The following is a 14,230-nucleotide window of genomic DNA, read 5'->3' on the forward strand; positions in this document are numbered from 1 at the left end:
GTATGGTATTTATTTTCATTAAGGGTATTTATGTCATTATCTATTTATAATTCAATTTTTATTTTTTTTGGTATTTGAGTGAGAAAAAATTGGGATTTGTTTTAGTCATCCCCTTATTTTATTTATTTATTTAGAAATTTAAACCCTGTTGCAAATTTGGGAGGTAGGGAGAGGGGCATGATTCAAACCCTAGACCTCTACTATAATAATAGAGGTTATGTATTATAAGTGCACTTTACCTCCGTATGTTGGCCGCTTTACGCTTTATCTTCCAAACAAAAATAATAATTGCACGATCATACCTGGACATAGTAATTCATTGCACTGGTCACTTAAAACTCCATGGGGTTTACTATTCATAATGCGGTTTTTTCCAGCTACAGTGCGAAATAATTCCTTTGTCAAAAAACACTTTAAGCTTTTACAAAATTCTCTCAACATCCAAATATTTCGACTTTTGTAGATCGTGATTTGTTTTCGTAGAAATCAGTTAAAACCCAACGATTATCAAGATGGCCAACATGATCCCGTAAATGAAGTAAAAAATTACGTTTTAGTGTGATTTTTTTCGATTTTCAGTCATTTCGTGTAGAATATCACGAAATTATTCAAGTCGTTTCGTGGTATTTTGCACGAAATTAACACCATATTCGTGTTTTCCTGTCATTTCGTATACAATACTACGAAATTATACCTCTTATTTCGTGTAAAATCACACGAAACAGCAGTAAATTGTTTTGTTATTCATTTTGTGCATTACTACACGAAATGTATACATTAATTTCGTGTACTTTTACACGAAATACCTAGTAATTTTTTTTTTTTTTTGCAAGTATCTAACTTTTTTTTATTTACACAGCCATATGAAGACAATTTGTATTTTGATCCCTCGGTTTTTGATCAAAATGAATATGAAGATTTCTCTCACTTCTTCCAAGTTGATATTGTGTTCGATAGTATGGAAGAATTAATCAAGTGGGCCAAAGCAACTGCAGTTAGTCATTGTCACCGTTTGATTTGTCAGTCTAGAAGGGAAAATGCACAGTACTTGACGTGTGACAAATACGGACATGGTCGACAAACGAATATCGATGTGGAAGATCCTAGAAACACTGGAACAAAAAAATATGGTTGTCCGTTCAAATTGATTGGCAAAAAGTCAAGGTTTGATGAATTATGGCGGTTGACTGTCAGCGATGGCAGGCATACTCATCGTCCGGCATTGTTTCCTCATAGACAAGGTACGACTAGTCGTATAACTCCACAACAGAAAGCAAGAATTAAAGAATTGCGAAATTCTCATGTGAAGCCAAAGCTAATCATGGATAGATTGATGAAAGATGATCCGACGATACAAACCTCTATGAAGCATGTTTACAATGAGTTGGCCAAGATTAAATCTGAGGAAATGGAGGGCATGATTGTTATTCAGTTTATGATGCATAACTTTCAACAAGGCGAGTATCGATATTGGCATTGCGTCGATAGTTAAACGAGCAACACGATTACATATATTATGTTTGCATGTCCCGAATCTATTAAGTTACTACGGCTGTTCCCGTATGTTATATTGATGGACTGCACATACAAAACCAATAAGTAAGTAAAAATTACGATTGTTTAAATTATGATTATTGTGTTTTAATGTATTGTATTGTTTAAATATGTAACAACAACATTGTTGTAGGTATGCTATGCCTCTTTTGGAAATAATTGGGATAACTCCAGTTGGGAGGAATTTTACAATTGTTGTTGCATTTATGTCGCATGAAGATGCAGACACCTACGAGTGGACTTTGAATTGTTTGAAAGAGTTGCTAGATGGTGTCGAACCTAATGCGATCTCGATAGACATGGAGTTGGGTCTTTTGAAAGCACTCTGCCAAATGTCTTCCCATTTTCGTATCATATGTTGTGTAAATTCCATATAAAAAGAAATGTTGAGGCAAATGCGACGAAATTTATGAGAGGCAACAAAGACCAATGTCTAATATTTCGACGTGGGCTGTGGGCTAAGCTGGTGAAATCAGAAACCGAAGAAGAGTATCATTACAATTACAATGAAATTGTTGGACGGTATGCAGGGTATCCTAGACTGATACAGTATTTGAATGATACGTGGTTGATATACAAGGAGAAGTTTGTTCGAGCCTATACTCGCAATGTGTATCATTTTGGCAACACAAGCACCAACAGGTATTACATGTTTTAGTTATTTAAATGATAAAATATATTATATAAAAATAATATTTATTTTGTAATTTGATTGTCTTTGTATGCTTTGATTGTTGTTGTAATTGGATAGGGTGGAGACTGCTCATTCTTTAGCGAAGGGTTGGTTAAATGCTTCGACCGGAGGTCTGGATAACGTGCAAGGCAAACTTCGGGACCAAGTTTATTTCCAAATTAGTCAGCTGAAGTGCGATTTTTCATTATCATCAAAGATAAGGAATCATACTGCAGCATGGCCGTGTTTTCAGGGTTTGATTTGTTATGTTACGCATCTGGCATTAGAGAAATTGGATCAAGAGATGGAGTCCCCGGCGATGCAAGATCCGAGTATTTGCACACACTATCTTTGGAATACTCATGGGCTCCCATGTGCGTGCAAAATTGTGCAGAAAATGGAAGATAATGACACGTTCGTCATTTCAGACTTGCATCCATTATGGAGTACCATGGCAGTTGAGCCTTCCGAGCTACCTGAGTATCAAGTAAACCGCAAGGAGATTGTGGATAGACAGATGGATGACCTGAATTGCAATTTGAAGAAGATGAATTACACGAGTAAGATAAATGTCGTGGCCTCATTGCGTGGCATCGTTTATCCGTCTACGTTGCATCTATCCGAGCCATCATTTGTTAAGACCAAAGGACGACCAAAGAATAACTCGACAAGACCCTTCCGGATGGCAGTATCATATTGATGAGGAGACAATTAAGTTGTCTTGTGGTTCCAAGGGTCGCCAAACCTCATCTGGTGCAAAGATTCCTAAAGCAAAGGTTGAGAGAAGCACTGATGGAATGCCTCAATCGAAGATGAAAGGTCGTGGTTCTCGTATTCCCACACAAGAATCTGTTGCCCCTACAATACCTGCACATGAAAGAATCGACTTTTATTCTTTCGTGCCCGGATTTATGGTTCGTCTTATTCAAAATTATGTTAACGTGATGGCGGATGGCAACTGTGGGTACCGGTGCGTTGCTCAAGCCGTGTACGGGGATCAAGAAAGATGGCCGCAAGTGAGAGGGGAGTTGCTTATTGAGTTATACGAGCATGCTAATGTGTACATGGCGATGTTTGGCAGTACCGGATACGTTGAGGTCATACGCAAGTGTGACTGGAACTCAGGGCCTTGTCCACAAGCTTATTGGATGGACATGAATGAAATGGGATTGACCATTGCTACCAGATACAGTGCATTAGTGGTACTTTTGACTCAAGTAGGGAGTATGACTTACCTTCCTGTGTTTGGCAGTGGTCACTTATCATGTATTATTGTTGTGACATTGCACAACAATCATTTCATGTTTGTTAATTTGGTCGCGAATAGTCCTCTACCACCAATCCATTCGGCATGGGTACACCATAGAGCTAAAACCCTGAGGCACTTACTCAAAATGTACAAACCCCGACTACTCTTATAAGTACAATTAAAGTCTGGTCGGTAGTTCAATTTGTAGTTGTATTTGAATTCTAGTTCAATTTGTATTGTATTTGAATTTTAGATCAATTTGTAGTTGTATCTGAAATCTAGTTGAATTTGTATTTGTATTTGAATTCTAGTTCAATTTGTATTTGTATTTAAATTTTTAGGTCAATTTGAGTGTCTGAAATAAATTGGTTAATTAATAAACAAATCAATTAGTGATTTCGTACTGAATTTCACGAAACATTACATTATATTTCGTGGAAAAATCCACGAATTGTAAGGTACAATTTCGTGAAAACATTAAAGGTTTGACTGCCTCAGACCGCCTCAACCCGCCTCGGAGCGCCTCGGACCGTCTCACAGGCAAAAAACCGATATTTCAAACCTTTACACTAAAATCGTAAAGGTTTTGGACCGCCGCCTCGGAGACCGATTAATCCGCTGCCTCGGCCGATTTTTAGAACACTGGTTTTACCCATGAGTCATGTTCCAATTTTGTGGACCACATTTTATTCTTTATGAGTTTTTTTGGATGAAAAGAGATATGTAAAGTTGAGTCTGTTTTTTTTAATTTGTAAAGTTTGTTTGGAACTCTGAATTTTTCACCATAAAAATGTATCATTCGGGTAAGTTTTGAACTTAAGTAGGGTATGTAGGCGATTCTGAAATTGAATCCGTGCATGATGATGACCACTCTCATGTTGAAGCTTTGTGGTTGGCTTTTTGGTTTTTTGTATGAAAAGAAATAGTAAAGTGAGAAATTCAGATTTATTCCAAGTGTAAGGAAACAAAAGAGTACTCTTGTGAACTGAAAAATACAGGAGAAATTCAGATTTATTCCATGTTGAAGCTCACGTGAACTGAAAAATACAGGAAAATTAGATTTTTCGTCTTATTTTACCCACTTTCTCAAATGTCTCTATATATTTCGGAGTTACAGTATTAGTCCTTAATCATGCCATTTTTTGACAGAATTGGTCCGCCGTTTATTTCTGCAGTTAAGTTGGATAGAAAATGACATGTGCCTCTCACATGCCTTCAATTTACAACACTACATGAAAATGGACTTTTAAGTTTTAACAATATGCATTGCATCTTGTTAAACTGATTTTTCATAATTATTATTTTTAATTAAAATTTAATATAAAATCCAAATCACGTGAATTCCCAAAAGGTCAACTGGATAGTTGTTCCAAGATATTTTTCAAAAATATTTTTAAAAAATCGAAATATAGTCTAAAATTTAAAATATTGGTTCAAAATCGACATTTTTCGATTTCGATTAAATAATATCGTTTCAAACAAAAAAAAACCCGATAGGAATTGGAGAATTATAAATCGTTATTCCAATTTTCACCTCTAGTCAATTCCAAAAATTCCAATTTTGAAACAATATATCGAGTTTTAAATCATTAAATATGGGTGAAATTTGGAACGAAGTTTTCTTATCACGCCTAGTTGGATCGAATTTTTATTTTATTTTAAAATAATAGTTTCATTCAATTTCCAAAAATGCCAATTTTAAAACACTATATTCATTTTTTTAAACAATATTACGATTTTTTTTAAATATTTCTGAATTTATTTTGAAAAAAAGTATCGATTTTTAGATTATTAAATAAGGGTGAAAATTGGAACAGAGTTTTCTTACTCCGTCTATTACGATCTAATTTTTATTTTATTTAAAACAATAATTTTCATTCGGATTCAAGAAATTCCGGTTTTAAAACATTATATTATTTTTTTAGACAATACTTCTAAAAATATTTTGAAACAATTTATGAGTTTTACATTATTAAATAAGAGTGAAGATTGGAATGGAGGTTTCTTTTCCCGCCTATTCTGATCGAATTTTTATTTTATTTTGAAACAATATTTTCATTTGAATTCCAAAAATCTTGATTTCGAAAGCAATATTTTATTTTTTTAAACAATATTTCAATTGTTTAAAGTATATTTCTCAAAAGAGTCAAGAATATTGTAATTTTCCCGAAAAATACACATTTTGTTTAGGATAATTGATGAATATATTAATGCCTCGTTTGGTTGGGGAGATTAGCCATTATTAACTACATAATTGTATTTTGTTTGCTGTTTGATATCTCCAATAACTTACCGGGTTGACATGCAAATATTATGTTATCTTGCATTTTAGGAAACTTTTTCGTTGGACATTTCAGGGTCCGATAAAATAATTGGGTTTTTAATAGACTATTTAATCTTATACTTATCTTATTTTGGCAACCAAACGAGGCATAAGCAAACGAATACAAAAATGAGTCGACAACCGGCCAACCACAATCACAAAAACATGAAACACGAATATCATTGGGAGGACAATGCAGAAACCCAAATAGAAATTCAAGAAGAAAAGAAAAATCAATAATGACCAACATATTACAAAACAATGGAAAGACAAGAAGAGAGCAAGTGTGTGTGTGTGTATGTATTGTATTCTTATTCAAGTGTATTACAACTCCATATAATGGTCTCCCTTTTATAGTACAAGAAGACCATTCAAAAGGTCATGAGTTGCAAGTGAATGAATGGCCTTAACATCCACCATTATCACCTCTAATTACATACACTAATTATTGTGTAACTCCTATAGACATCCACCATAGGTTACATAATACAACAAGCCATTTTCAACATTCCAAAAACCTAATTAAACTCGACAAGCCGAAAATAAATAATTTATATTTTCGGAACAACTTTCTTCATCATTTCTAAAAGAACATCATCTTTCTTGGACCCTTGCAGGTGATTAATTAACATGGACGAAGTAGATGCGTCGGCAAAGAATCCTTTTTTGTGCATTTCCTCTAAGAATGGTATTGCCTTGTCCAACTTTTTCTTCTTCAACAAGCAATGAATAATGATGTTGTATGACATGCTATTCGGTGCGCAACCACTTCTCTCCATTTTTATAAGCAAATCTTTTGCTTCGTCGACGAACCCTTCTTCACAAAGTGAACCAATAATGACATTATATACGTGATTATTAGGTTCCAACCCCTTGGAAGGAAGTTCGTTTAAAAGCTTTTTCGCATCTTCAAGTTTCCCATCTTTGCACAAACCATTAATCAGGATACCGTATGTGACTATACTAGGACTTACTCCTTTGTCTTCTATCATCTTTAGAAATGAAAACGCTTCAGAAATCTGACGAGTCTTGCACAAGCCTTCCAACAAAGTATTGTAAGTACGTAAATTAGGATTTACTTGCCGAGCTTCCATATCTTTATAAAGTTTCCATCCATCAGCGTTTCTACCTTGACTTAGTAATCCATGTATCATGGTGGTATAGGTAATTGTATCAAGGTACTCTAAACCTTTAGAAGAAGCTTCGAGAAAAAGACGCCAAGCTTCATCCACTTTACCATTCTTGCAATACCCGTTGATTAAAGAGTTATAGGTGACGATGCATGGCTTAAGGCCGTTGCCCGTTATAGAATCAAATACTTCTTTCGCTTTATCCATTTTCCCTTGCAAACAGTATCCGTCTATCAACGCAGAGTACGTGAAAATATTAGGACGAATGTTTTGTTGCTTCATAATTTCCAAAACATCTTCAGCCTCTTTAACATTTCCTTCCTTGCAAAATGAGTCCACTAATATATTGAAAGTAACAACAGTTAAACAAATCTTGTGGTTGACCATTTCATTCAATAAGTCTTTGACCTCTTTCCATCTACCAAAATCGCACAAGCCCTGAATCATCGAGTTATATGTGACAACAGTGGGTGATATGCCCTTATCAATCATTCTAGACTTCAGCTCGAGTGCATTATCTACCGTTCCGGTCTTGCATAAGCCATTAATTACCGCATTATAAGCTTTAACATTGGGCTTATATATACTCTTTTCCAATAACAAAAGCAAATCATGGGCCACAAGAACATGTCCAGCTTTGCAGAGCCCATCGATCACAGTAAGAATCGTAACATCGTTTGGCTCGGAGCAAAGTTTCAAAGTCAAAAGCTGCTTAAACAATTTCTCCGCCTCGGCCACCTTACCATCTAAAAAGAGCCCTTTTAGTAGAGTGTTGAATGTCACAACATTTGCATTGTAGCCCTGTTTAAAGAAGATGCCGAACACAGCAAAACCAATGTCTACGCGTTTCAATAGGCAACAACAATTAATCAAGATGGTCATTGTGTACTCATTTACAGGGGCAGCTGATTGACGCATTTCATCGAACAGTTGAAGGGCAACCGAGTATTGCTTCAAATTGACAATAACTTGCAATTGTTTGGTGAATTCAAAAACTGAGGGCTGCCGCCGCATTCTCACCATTTTGCGAAACAAGAAAATTGCTTCATCTACTTCAGTTTCACAGCTCAAATCTCTTTTGAAATTAGGTGAAAAAAGTCTATCTTTGCTATGAAAATTTAAAGAAAAAAAAGAGAACGGATCAGCAAAAATACCGTAATAAGTAGAAGATTTAGCAGAAATTGCTCTGCGAATAGCCGCTCTTCCATAAATCCTCATCTTCTTAAAGAAATTCTACTGAAATGCAGAGAGTCTGTTGTTTGATGTGCTCTGGACTACTCCCTCGAGAAATGGTTATAATTGGCTAACCATCACTTATTCATGGGTAAATAGCACTTTACCCCATGTGGTTTCAACTTATTGCATTTAAACCCCTGTCATATCAATTTAGGCCTTTTACCTCCCTGTGGTTTGCACAATGTAGTGGCCGCTAGTTTAGCTGTTAAATGGTAACATTTCTAATATACCCTTCTAACTTTTTACAATTTACATGTTGAAACAAGCCTCTTTATCCGAGTTAATTGCACTTAACCCCCTGTGTAATGTCTAATTGTCGGATAAGTTCTCGTGTTAAAAACAATTAGCAATTACTCCCTATGTTTCAGTTATTTAGCCCACCGGCCCTTGAATGAGATAAATCCGTTGACTTGAAAGGAAATGAGCAAACTACCTCTAATTAAATATACAAATAAATAATAAAATATAATTAAAGCATTAACAAAGAAAATTAAAATTAAAATTAAAAGAACTCATTAACTTCCAGGTGGCCCCCTCCCTCCACACCGAAAAGTAAAAAATAAAAGATAAAAGAAGCATAGACGAGAGAAGTTTGTCTTCCCCGTGTTAGATAATATTATATTATGGAACTCTTGTAATATTAGGATTCTAGTATGATTCGGTTACCTTGATTAGTTAGGATTTAGTTACCTAGTCAAACTCTATTACCTTGCAATATTTCTCTATATATATTCCATGTAATCAACACATAACACAATGGGGGTTTCTATCACGTATTATTATTTCTCTCTTTCTCCTATTATTATTTCTCTCTATTCTCTTAATATCTTTCTTTTTCTATCTTTTCTGAACACACCCGAATTTTGTCCCTCCCCCGGTGGTGTATCTTTTCTATTTTTTCCGTTCTTCTTCTTCCTCTTTTCTTCTCCATGGTTTAAAACCTAGCCGCCGCCTCTTCTCTTCTCCATGGCCGGCGAACAACACCCAATCTTCTTCCACCCTCTCTCATCTCTTCTCTCTATCAAAAAAAAAAAAAAAAAGTAAAAAAAAAAAAAAAAAAGTTGCTTATTTTTCTCTCACCCGTTTATTATTATTATTATTTTTTCTTTTATCAATTGGGCAGATATTTCCTCTTGCGATTTGTGTCCACTTTTGAAGTTTATTCGTTCCGACTGCGGGAGCGTGCTAGCAAGTGATTGTCCAGTCTTCACGTTCGTCACGTTTCGACTGCGGGGGCGTGTTAGATAATATTATATTATGGAACTCTTGTAATATTAGGATTTTAGTATGATTCGGTTACCTAGATTAGTTAGGATTTAGTTACCTAGTCAAACTCTATTACCTTGCAATATTTCTCTATATATATTCCATGTAATCAACACATAACACAATGGGGGTTTCTATCACGTATTATTATTTCTCTCTTTCTCCTATTCTATTCTTCCTATACCCCGTTCTTCCTCTGCAATCTGCATTTTCACATCTGCCAACTTGCCATCTTCATCGCTTCGACGCCATGCTCCATCTCCGGTATCATAAAAAGACTACATTTTCTAAGAAAAAAAGCTTTTATCACTAAATTATTCGATCGATGGATCTTTTATTGTAAATGGTTGAAAATATTAGGCAAAAATATTTGGAAGAAAATATGATTTTCAGATAACTTGATAACAAAATAGTTGAACGACTTTTTTTTCGTAGAATATTTTATTTTGATAAAAAAATATAATTTTTAAATATGTTGATGAAATGTATTTTTATTTTTGCACTTTATAGTTTGAAACTGATTGATGGATAAAATAAATATTTGACATTTGGCATTCTAAAAAACATGACTACATGTATTAAATTACATTTTTTAGCTTTACAAATTTATTTGAGGTGCATTATGCATGAATTATTGTGTTTCGAGGGTGCAAAGTGCTATTAATTTGTTTCGAGAGTGTAAAGTGCTAAAATGATATATTTTAAGGGTGCAAAGTGCGATTTAGCCAATTCAAAAGGTGTACAAACATTAATTTACGGTTAAACAAACTCAACCAAGTCATTTTCGAGTGAGTGAGATGCACACTCTGTTGGGATTTTTTTAATAAAAATAATATTTTATTAAATACTTTCTTTGACCAATTTATGAGGTCATTTAGAGCAATATTTTGAAACCTACAAAGACTTTATTTTGTCTCATAAAACCTCAACATTTCCCTTTAATTTTATATTAAATAGAGGTTTTATGGTGTCATATTTTATACTATATAAAGGGGGCTTTTGTAGCTTTGTAAAGGTATGAGAGTAGAGAGAAAATTATATTTCTTAAGATTATATATCCTTTATATTATATACACATATGTTGAGCTCTTGTTGTGTGTCGGGTGTAAGCTTCTACTTCACTTGAACGTGCAATTTCGGTGAAGTTACAGCGGAGAGATAGGCTGGGCTGTTGTATCCCATAGACGACATGATCGGAACCTTTTCGCACCTCATTAGAGAAGGGTCGTGAAATTCGTCTTAAGAGAGCGACCTAGTCCGCGCCTCACCTTGCCTATCTCCATTATATTAAGTATATTATTGTAGCTAATTATCAACTATGAAAAGAGAGCAAATAAAGTACAAGCTTCAATCCGTCAATTTCGTGGTTGTTCGTCAAAGTGCAGCCCGTGGTTCCAACACACTCCGTTAACCTTTAACGGCTCGACTAACGGCCCTACGTTGTGCAAACCACAGGGTGGTAAAATGCCTAAATTGATATGAAAGGGGGGTTAAGTGCAACTAGTTGAAACCAAAGGGGGTAAAGTGCTATTTACCCTTTATTCATTGATGGTAATGGAATACCTTTTCTTTAGTGCAACATATAAACATAGTCAACTATCTTGATAAGGATAGAGCAACATCGAAACTTCGAAGAAAATTCAAGTGAAAGTTATCGAAAAGGTTAGGAGAATCTGAAACTGAATGCGTGCATGATGATGACCACTCTGATGTTGAGGTTAATATCAATATTGTCCATATTGCCCTTTGGGCATTCTTGTTCTTGTTATTCTCTTTTCATTTTGTGCTTGCCTTTTTTTGTTTTTTGTATGAAAGAAAATAGTAAAGTGAGAAATTCAGGTTTATTCCAAGTGTAAGGAAACAAAAGAGTGAACTGAAAAATACACATTTTGTTTTGAATAATTGATGAATATATTAATGCCTCGTTTGGTTGGGGAGATTAGCCATTATTAACTAAATAATTGGACTTTGTTTGATGTTTGATATCTCCAATAACTTATCGGGTCGACATGCAAAAATTATGTTATCTTGCATTTTAGGGAGCTTTTTCGTTGGACATTTCAAGGTCCGATAAAAATAATTGGGTTTTCATTAGGCTATTTAATCTTCTCTTGACTAATCTTCTTTTGGCAACAAAACAAGACCTAAGCAAACAAATACAAATATGAGTCGACAACCAGCCAACCACAATCACGAAAACATGAAACACGAATATCATTGGGAGGACAATGCAGAAGCCCAAATAGAAATTCAAGAAGAAAAGAAAAATCAATAATGACCAACGAGTCATTTCAATATGCCAAAAAACTAATTAAACTTGACAAGCCGAAAATAAATAATTTACATTTTCGGCACAACTTTCTTCATCATTTCTAAAAGAACATCATTTTTTTTGGATCCTTGCAACTGATTAATTAACATGGACAAAGTAAATGCGTCGGCTAAGAATCCCTTTTTGTGCATTTCCTCTAAGAATGGGATTGCCTTGTCAAACTCTTTCTTTTTTAGCAAACCCTGGATAATGATGTTGTATGTCATGCTATCCGGTGCGCAACCACTTCTCTCCATTTTTATAAGCAAATCTTTTGCCTCGTCTACGAACCCTTCTTCACAAAGTGAACCAATAATGGTAGCATATATGTGATTATCAGGTTTCAACCGTTTGGAAGGAAGTTCGTTTAAAAGCTTTTTTGCATCTTCAAGTTTCCCATCTTTGCACAAACCATTAATCAGGATCCCGTATGTGATTATATTAGGACTTAATCCTTTGTCTTCCATCACCCGTAGAAATGAAAATGCTTCGGCAATCGGATGAGTCTTGCACAAGCCTTCCAACAAAATATTGCAAGTAAATAAATCAGGATGTACTTGTCGAGTTTCCATAACATTGAAAAGTTTCCATCCATCAGCGTTTCTACCTTGACTTAATAATCCATGTATCATGCTGCTATATGTAACTGTCGTGTGCTCTAAACCTTTAGAAGAAACTTCGAGAAAAAGACGCCAAGCTTCATCCACTTTACCGTTCTTGCAATACCCGTTGATTAAAGAGTTATAGGTGACAATGCATGGCTTAAGGCCGTTGCCCGTTATGGAATCAAATACTTCTTTCGCTTTTTCCATTTTCCCTTGCAAACAGTACCCATCTATCAACGCAGAGTAAGTGACAATATTAGGACTAATATTTTGTCGCTTCATAATTTTCAAAACATCCTCAGCCTCGTTAACATTTCCTTCCTTGCAAAATGAGTCCACTAATATATTGAAAGTAACAACAGTTAAACAAATCTTGTGGTTGACCATTTCATTCAATAAGTCTTTGACCTCTTTCCATCTACCAAAATCGCACAAGCCCAGAATCATCGAGTTATATGTGACAACGTCAGGTGAGATTCCCTTATCAGTCATTTTAGACTTCAGCTCGAGAGCATTATCTACCGTTCCAGTCTTGCATAAGCCATTAATTACCGCACTATAAGCCTTAACATTGGGCTTATAGATACTCTTTTCCAATAACAAAAGCAAATCATGGGCAGCAAGAACATGTCCAGCTTTGCAGAGCCCATCTATCACAGTAAGAATCGTAACTTCATTAGGCTCGCAAAGTTTCAAAGTCAAAAGCTTCTTGAACAATTTCTCTGCCTCGGCCACCTTACGATTTAAAAAGAGCCCTTTTAGGAGAGCGGTGAATGTCGTAACATCTGGCTCGTAACCGTGTTTAAAGAAGACGCCGAAGATAGCAAAACCAATGTCTACACGTTTCAAAAGGCAACAACAATTAATCAAGATGTTCATCGTGTACTCATTTACAGGGGCACCCAGTTCACGCATTTCGTCGAACAGTTTGAGGGCAACCGAGTATTGTTTCATATTGACAATAACTTGCAATTGTTTGGTGAATTCAAAAATGGGGGGCTGCGGCCGCATTCTCACCATTTTGCGAAACAAGAAAATTGCTTCATCTACTTCAGTTTCACAGCTCAAATCTCTTTTGAAATTAGGTGAAAAAAGTCTATCTTTGCTATGAAAATTTAAAGAAAATAAAGAGAACGGATCAGCAAAAATACCGTAATAAGTAGAAGATTTAGCAGAAATTGCTCTACGAATAGGAGGCGCTATTGCAGAAATCCTCATCTTCCTAAAGCGATTTTTGTGAAGAAAATTCTACTGCAGTGCAAAATGAAATGAAAAAGGTGGAGTCTGTTGTTTAATGGATATAACTGGCTAATTACATCTAGACCCCTTTAAAATAGTATAATTACAAAGTATTTTTATTGACTCTTAATTTTGCAACTAAGTAATTGTTTATTCATTACCTTCCCTCTAAGTTTATTTTAATAAAAAGTGTTTATTGCAATTAGTACCCCTATCTTTATTATTTATGATTCAAATTTTGTTAGCACGCAACCCCCTGACCAGCGGTACTAAAATAACAAAGAATAGTTGTTTTGCAATTCGATATAATACAAGAGTACTAATTGCACACTAAACTCCTAATAAAGAGAACCCATGGAAAACATAATAAGAGGAAAAGATAGCTTGATGGAAAAAAATAAAATTATACTCGTAAAACAAATTTGGTTAAGCTACTACCAACACAGTAAAGGGGGAGAACTATTATGAGCACAAACACTTTGCATATTTTCTTGATGTCAAGATTTTTTATGATCCAACAGGCAAGCCCATTACTTAAGCCGAGAAATGGCCCAAGTAGACTCACTTGCACATGAGTTTTTGTAAAGATTTTGAAATGTTGTAGAGATTTCATCTTCTTAATAGTCCATTAGAATTGTATTGGA

At 35.0% G+C, this 14,230-nt stretch overlaps 3 protein-coding genes across 3 annotated transcripts; 1 reads left to right on the plus strand and 2 right to left on the minus strand.

Moving 5' to 3' along the window:
- Positions 1-958: 958 nt before the first annotated feature.
- LOC105953825 (uncharacterized) lies at positions 959-3,741 on the plus strand. The gene is made up of 6 exons (XM_088820351.1): positions 959-1,461; positions 1,688-1,888; positions 1,936-2,196; positions 2,306-2,861; positions 2,962-3,429; positions 3,730-3,741. Exons 1-6 carry the CDS (start codon positions 959-961, stop codon positions 3,739-3,741), a joined length of 2,001 nt encoding a protein of 666 aa, XP_088676477.1.
- Positions 3,742-6,321: 2,580 nt separating this feature from the next.
- LOC148769782 (uncharacterized) lies at positions 6,322-8,231 on the minus strand. Its single transcript, XM_088821015.1, has one exon. It carries the CDS (start codon positions 8,145-8,147, stop codon positions 6,351-6,353), a length of 1,797 nt encoding a protein of 598 aa, XP_088677141.1. The 5' UTR covers positions 8,148-8,231; the 3' UTR covers positions 6,322-6,350.
- A 3,345-nt stretch (positions 8,232-11,576) lies between these two features.
- Positions 11,577-13,638, minus strand: LOC105953967 (uncharacterized). Its single transcript, XM_012977639.2, has one exon. It carries the CDS (start codon positions 13,563-13,565, stop codon positions 11,772-11,774), a length of 1,794 nt encoding a protein of 597 aa, XP_012833093.2. The 5' UTR covers positions 13,566-13,638; the 3' UTR covers positions 11,577-11,771.
- Positions 13,639-14,230: the final 592 nt, after the last annotated feature.

Source organism: Erythranthe guttata, chromosome 7 (genome assembly GCF_056151865.1).
Source record: "Erythranthe guttata isolate IM_541 chromosome 7, IM_541, whole genome shotgun sequence".
NCBI classification, from domain to species: domain Eukaryota; kingdom Viridiplantae; phylum Streptophyta; class Magnoliopsida; order Lamiales; family Phrymaceae; genus Erythranthe; species Erythranthe guttata.

Excerpts from the sequence above, each read along its gene's own strand:
- LOC105953825 (XM_088820351.1), top strand. The coding sequence starts at position 959 with ATGGAAGAATTAATCAAGTGGGCCAAAGCAACTGCAGTTAGTCATTGT. Across the intron at positions 1,889-1,935 it reads TTGAAAGCACTCTGCCAAAT|AAATGTTGAGGCAAATGCGA; the intron begins GTCTTCCCATTT and ends CCATATAAAAAG. Across the intron at positions 2,862-2,961 it reads ATCTATCCGAGCCATCATTT|GGTCGCCAAACCTCATCTGG; the intron begins GTTAAGACCAAA and ends TGTGGTTCCAAG.
- LOC148769782 (XM_088821015.1), bottom strand. The coding sequence starts at position 8,147 with ATGAGGATTTATGGAAGAGCGGCTATTCGCAGAGCAATTTCTGCTAAA.
- LOC105953967 (XM_012977639.2), bottom strand. The coding sequence starts at position 13,565 with ATGAGGATTTCTGCAATAGCGCCTCCTATTCGTAGAGCAATTTCTGCT.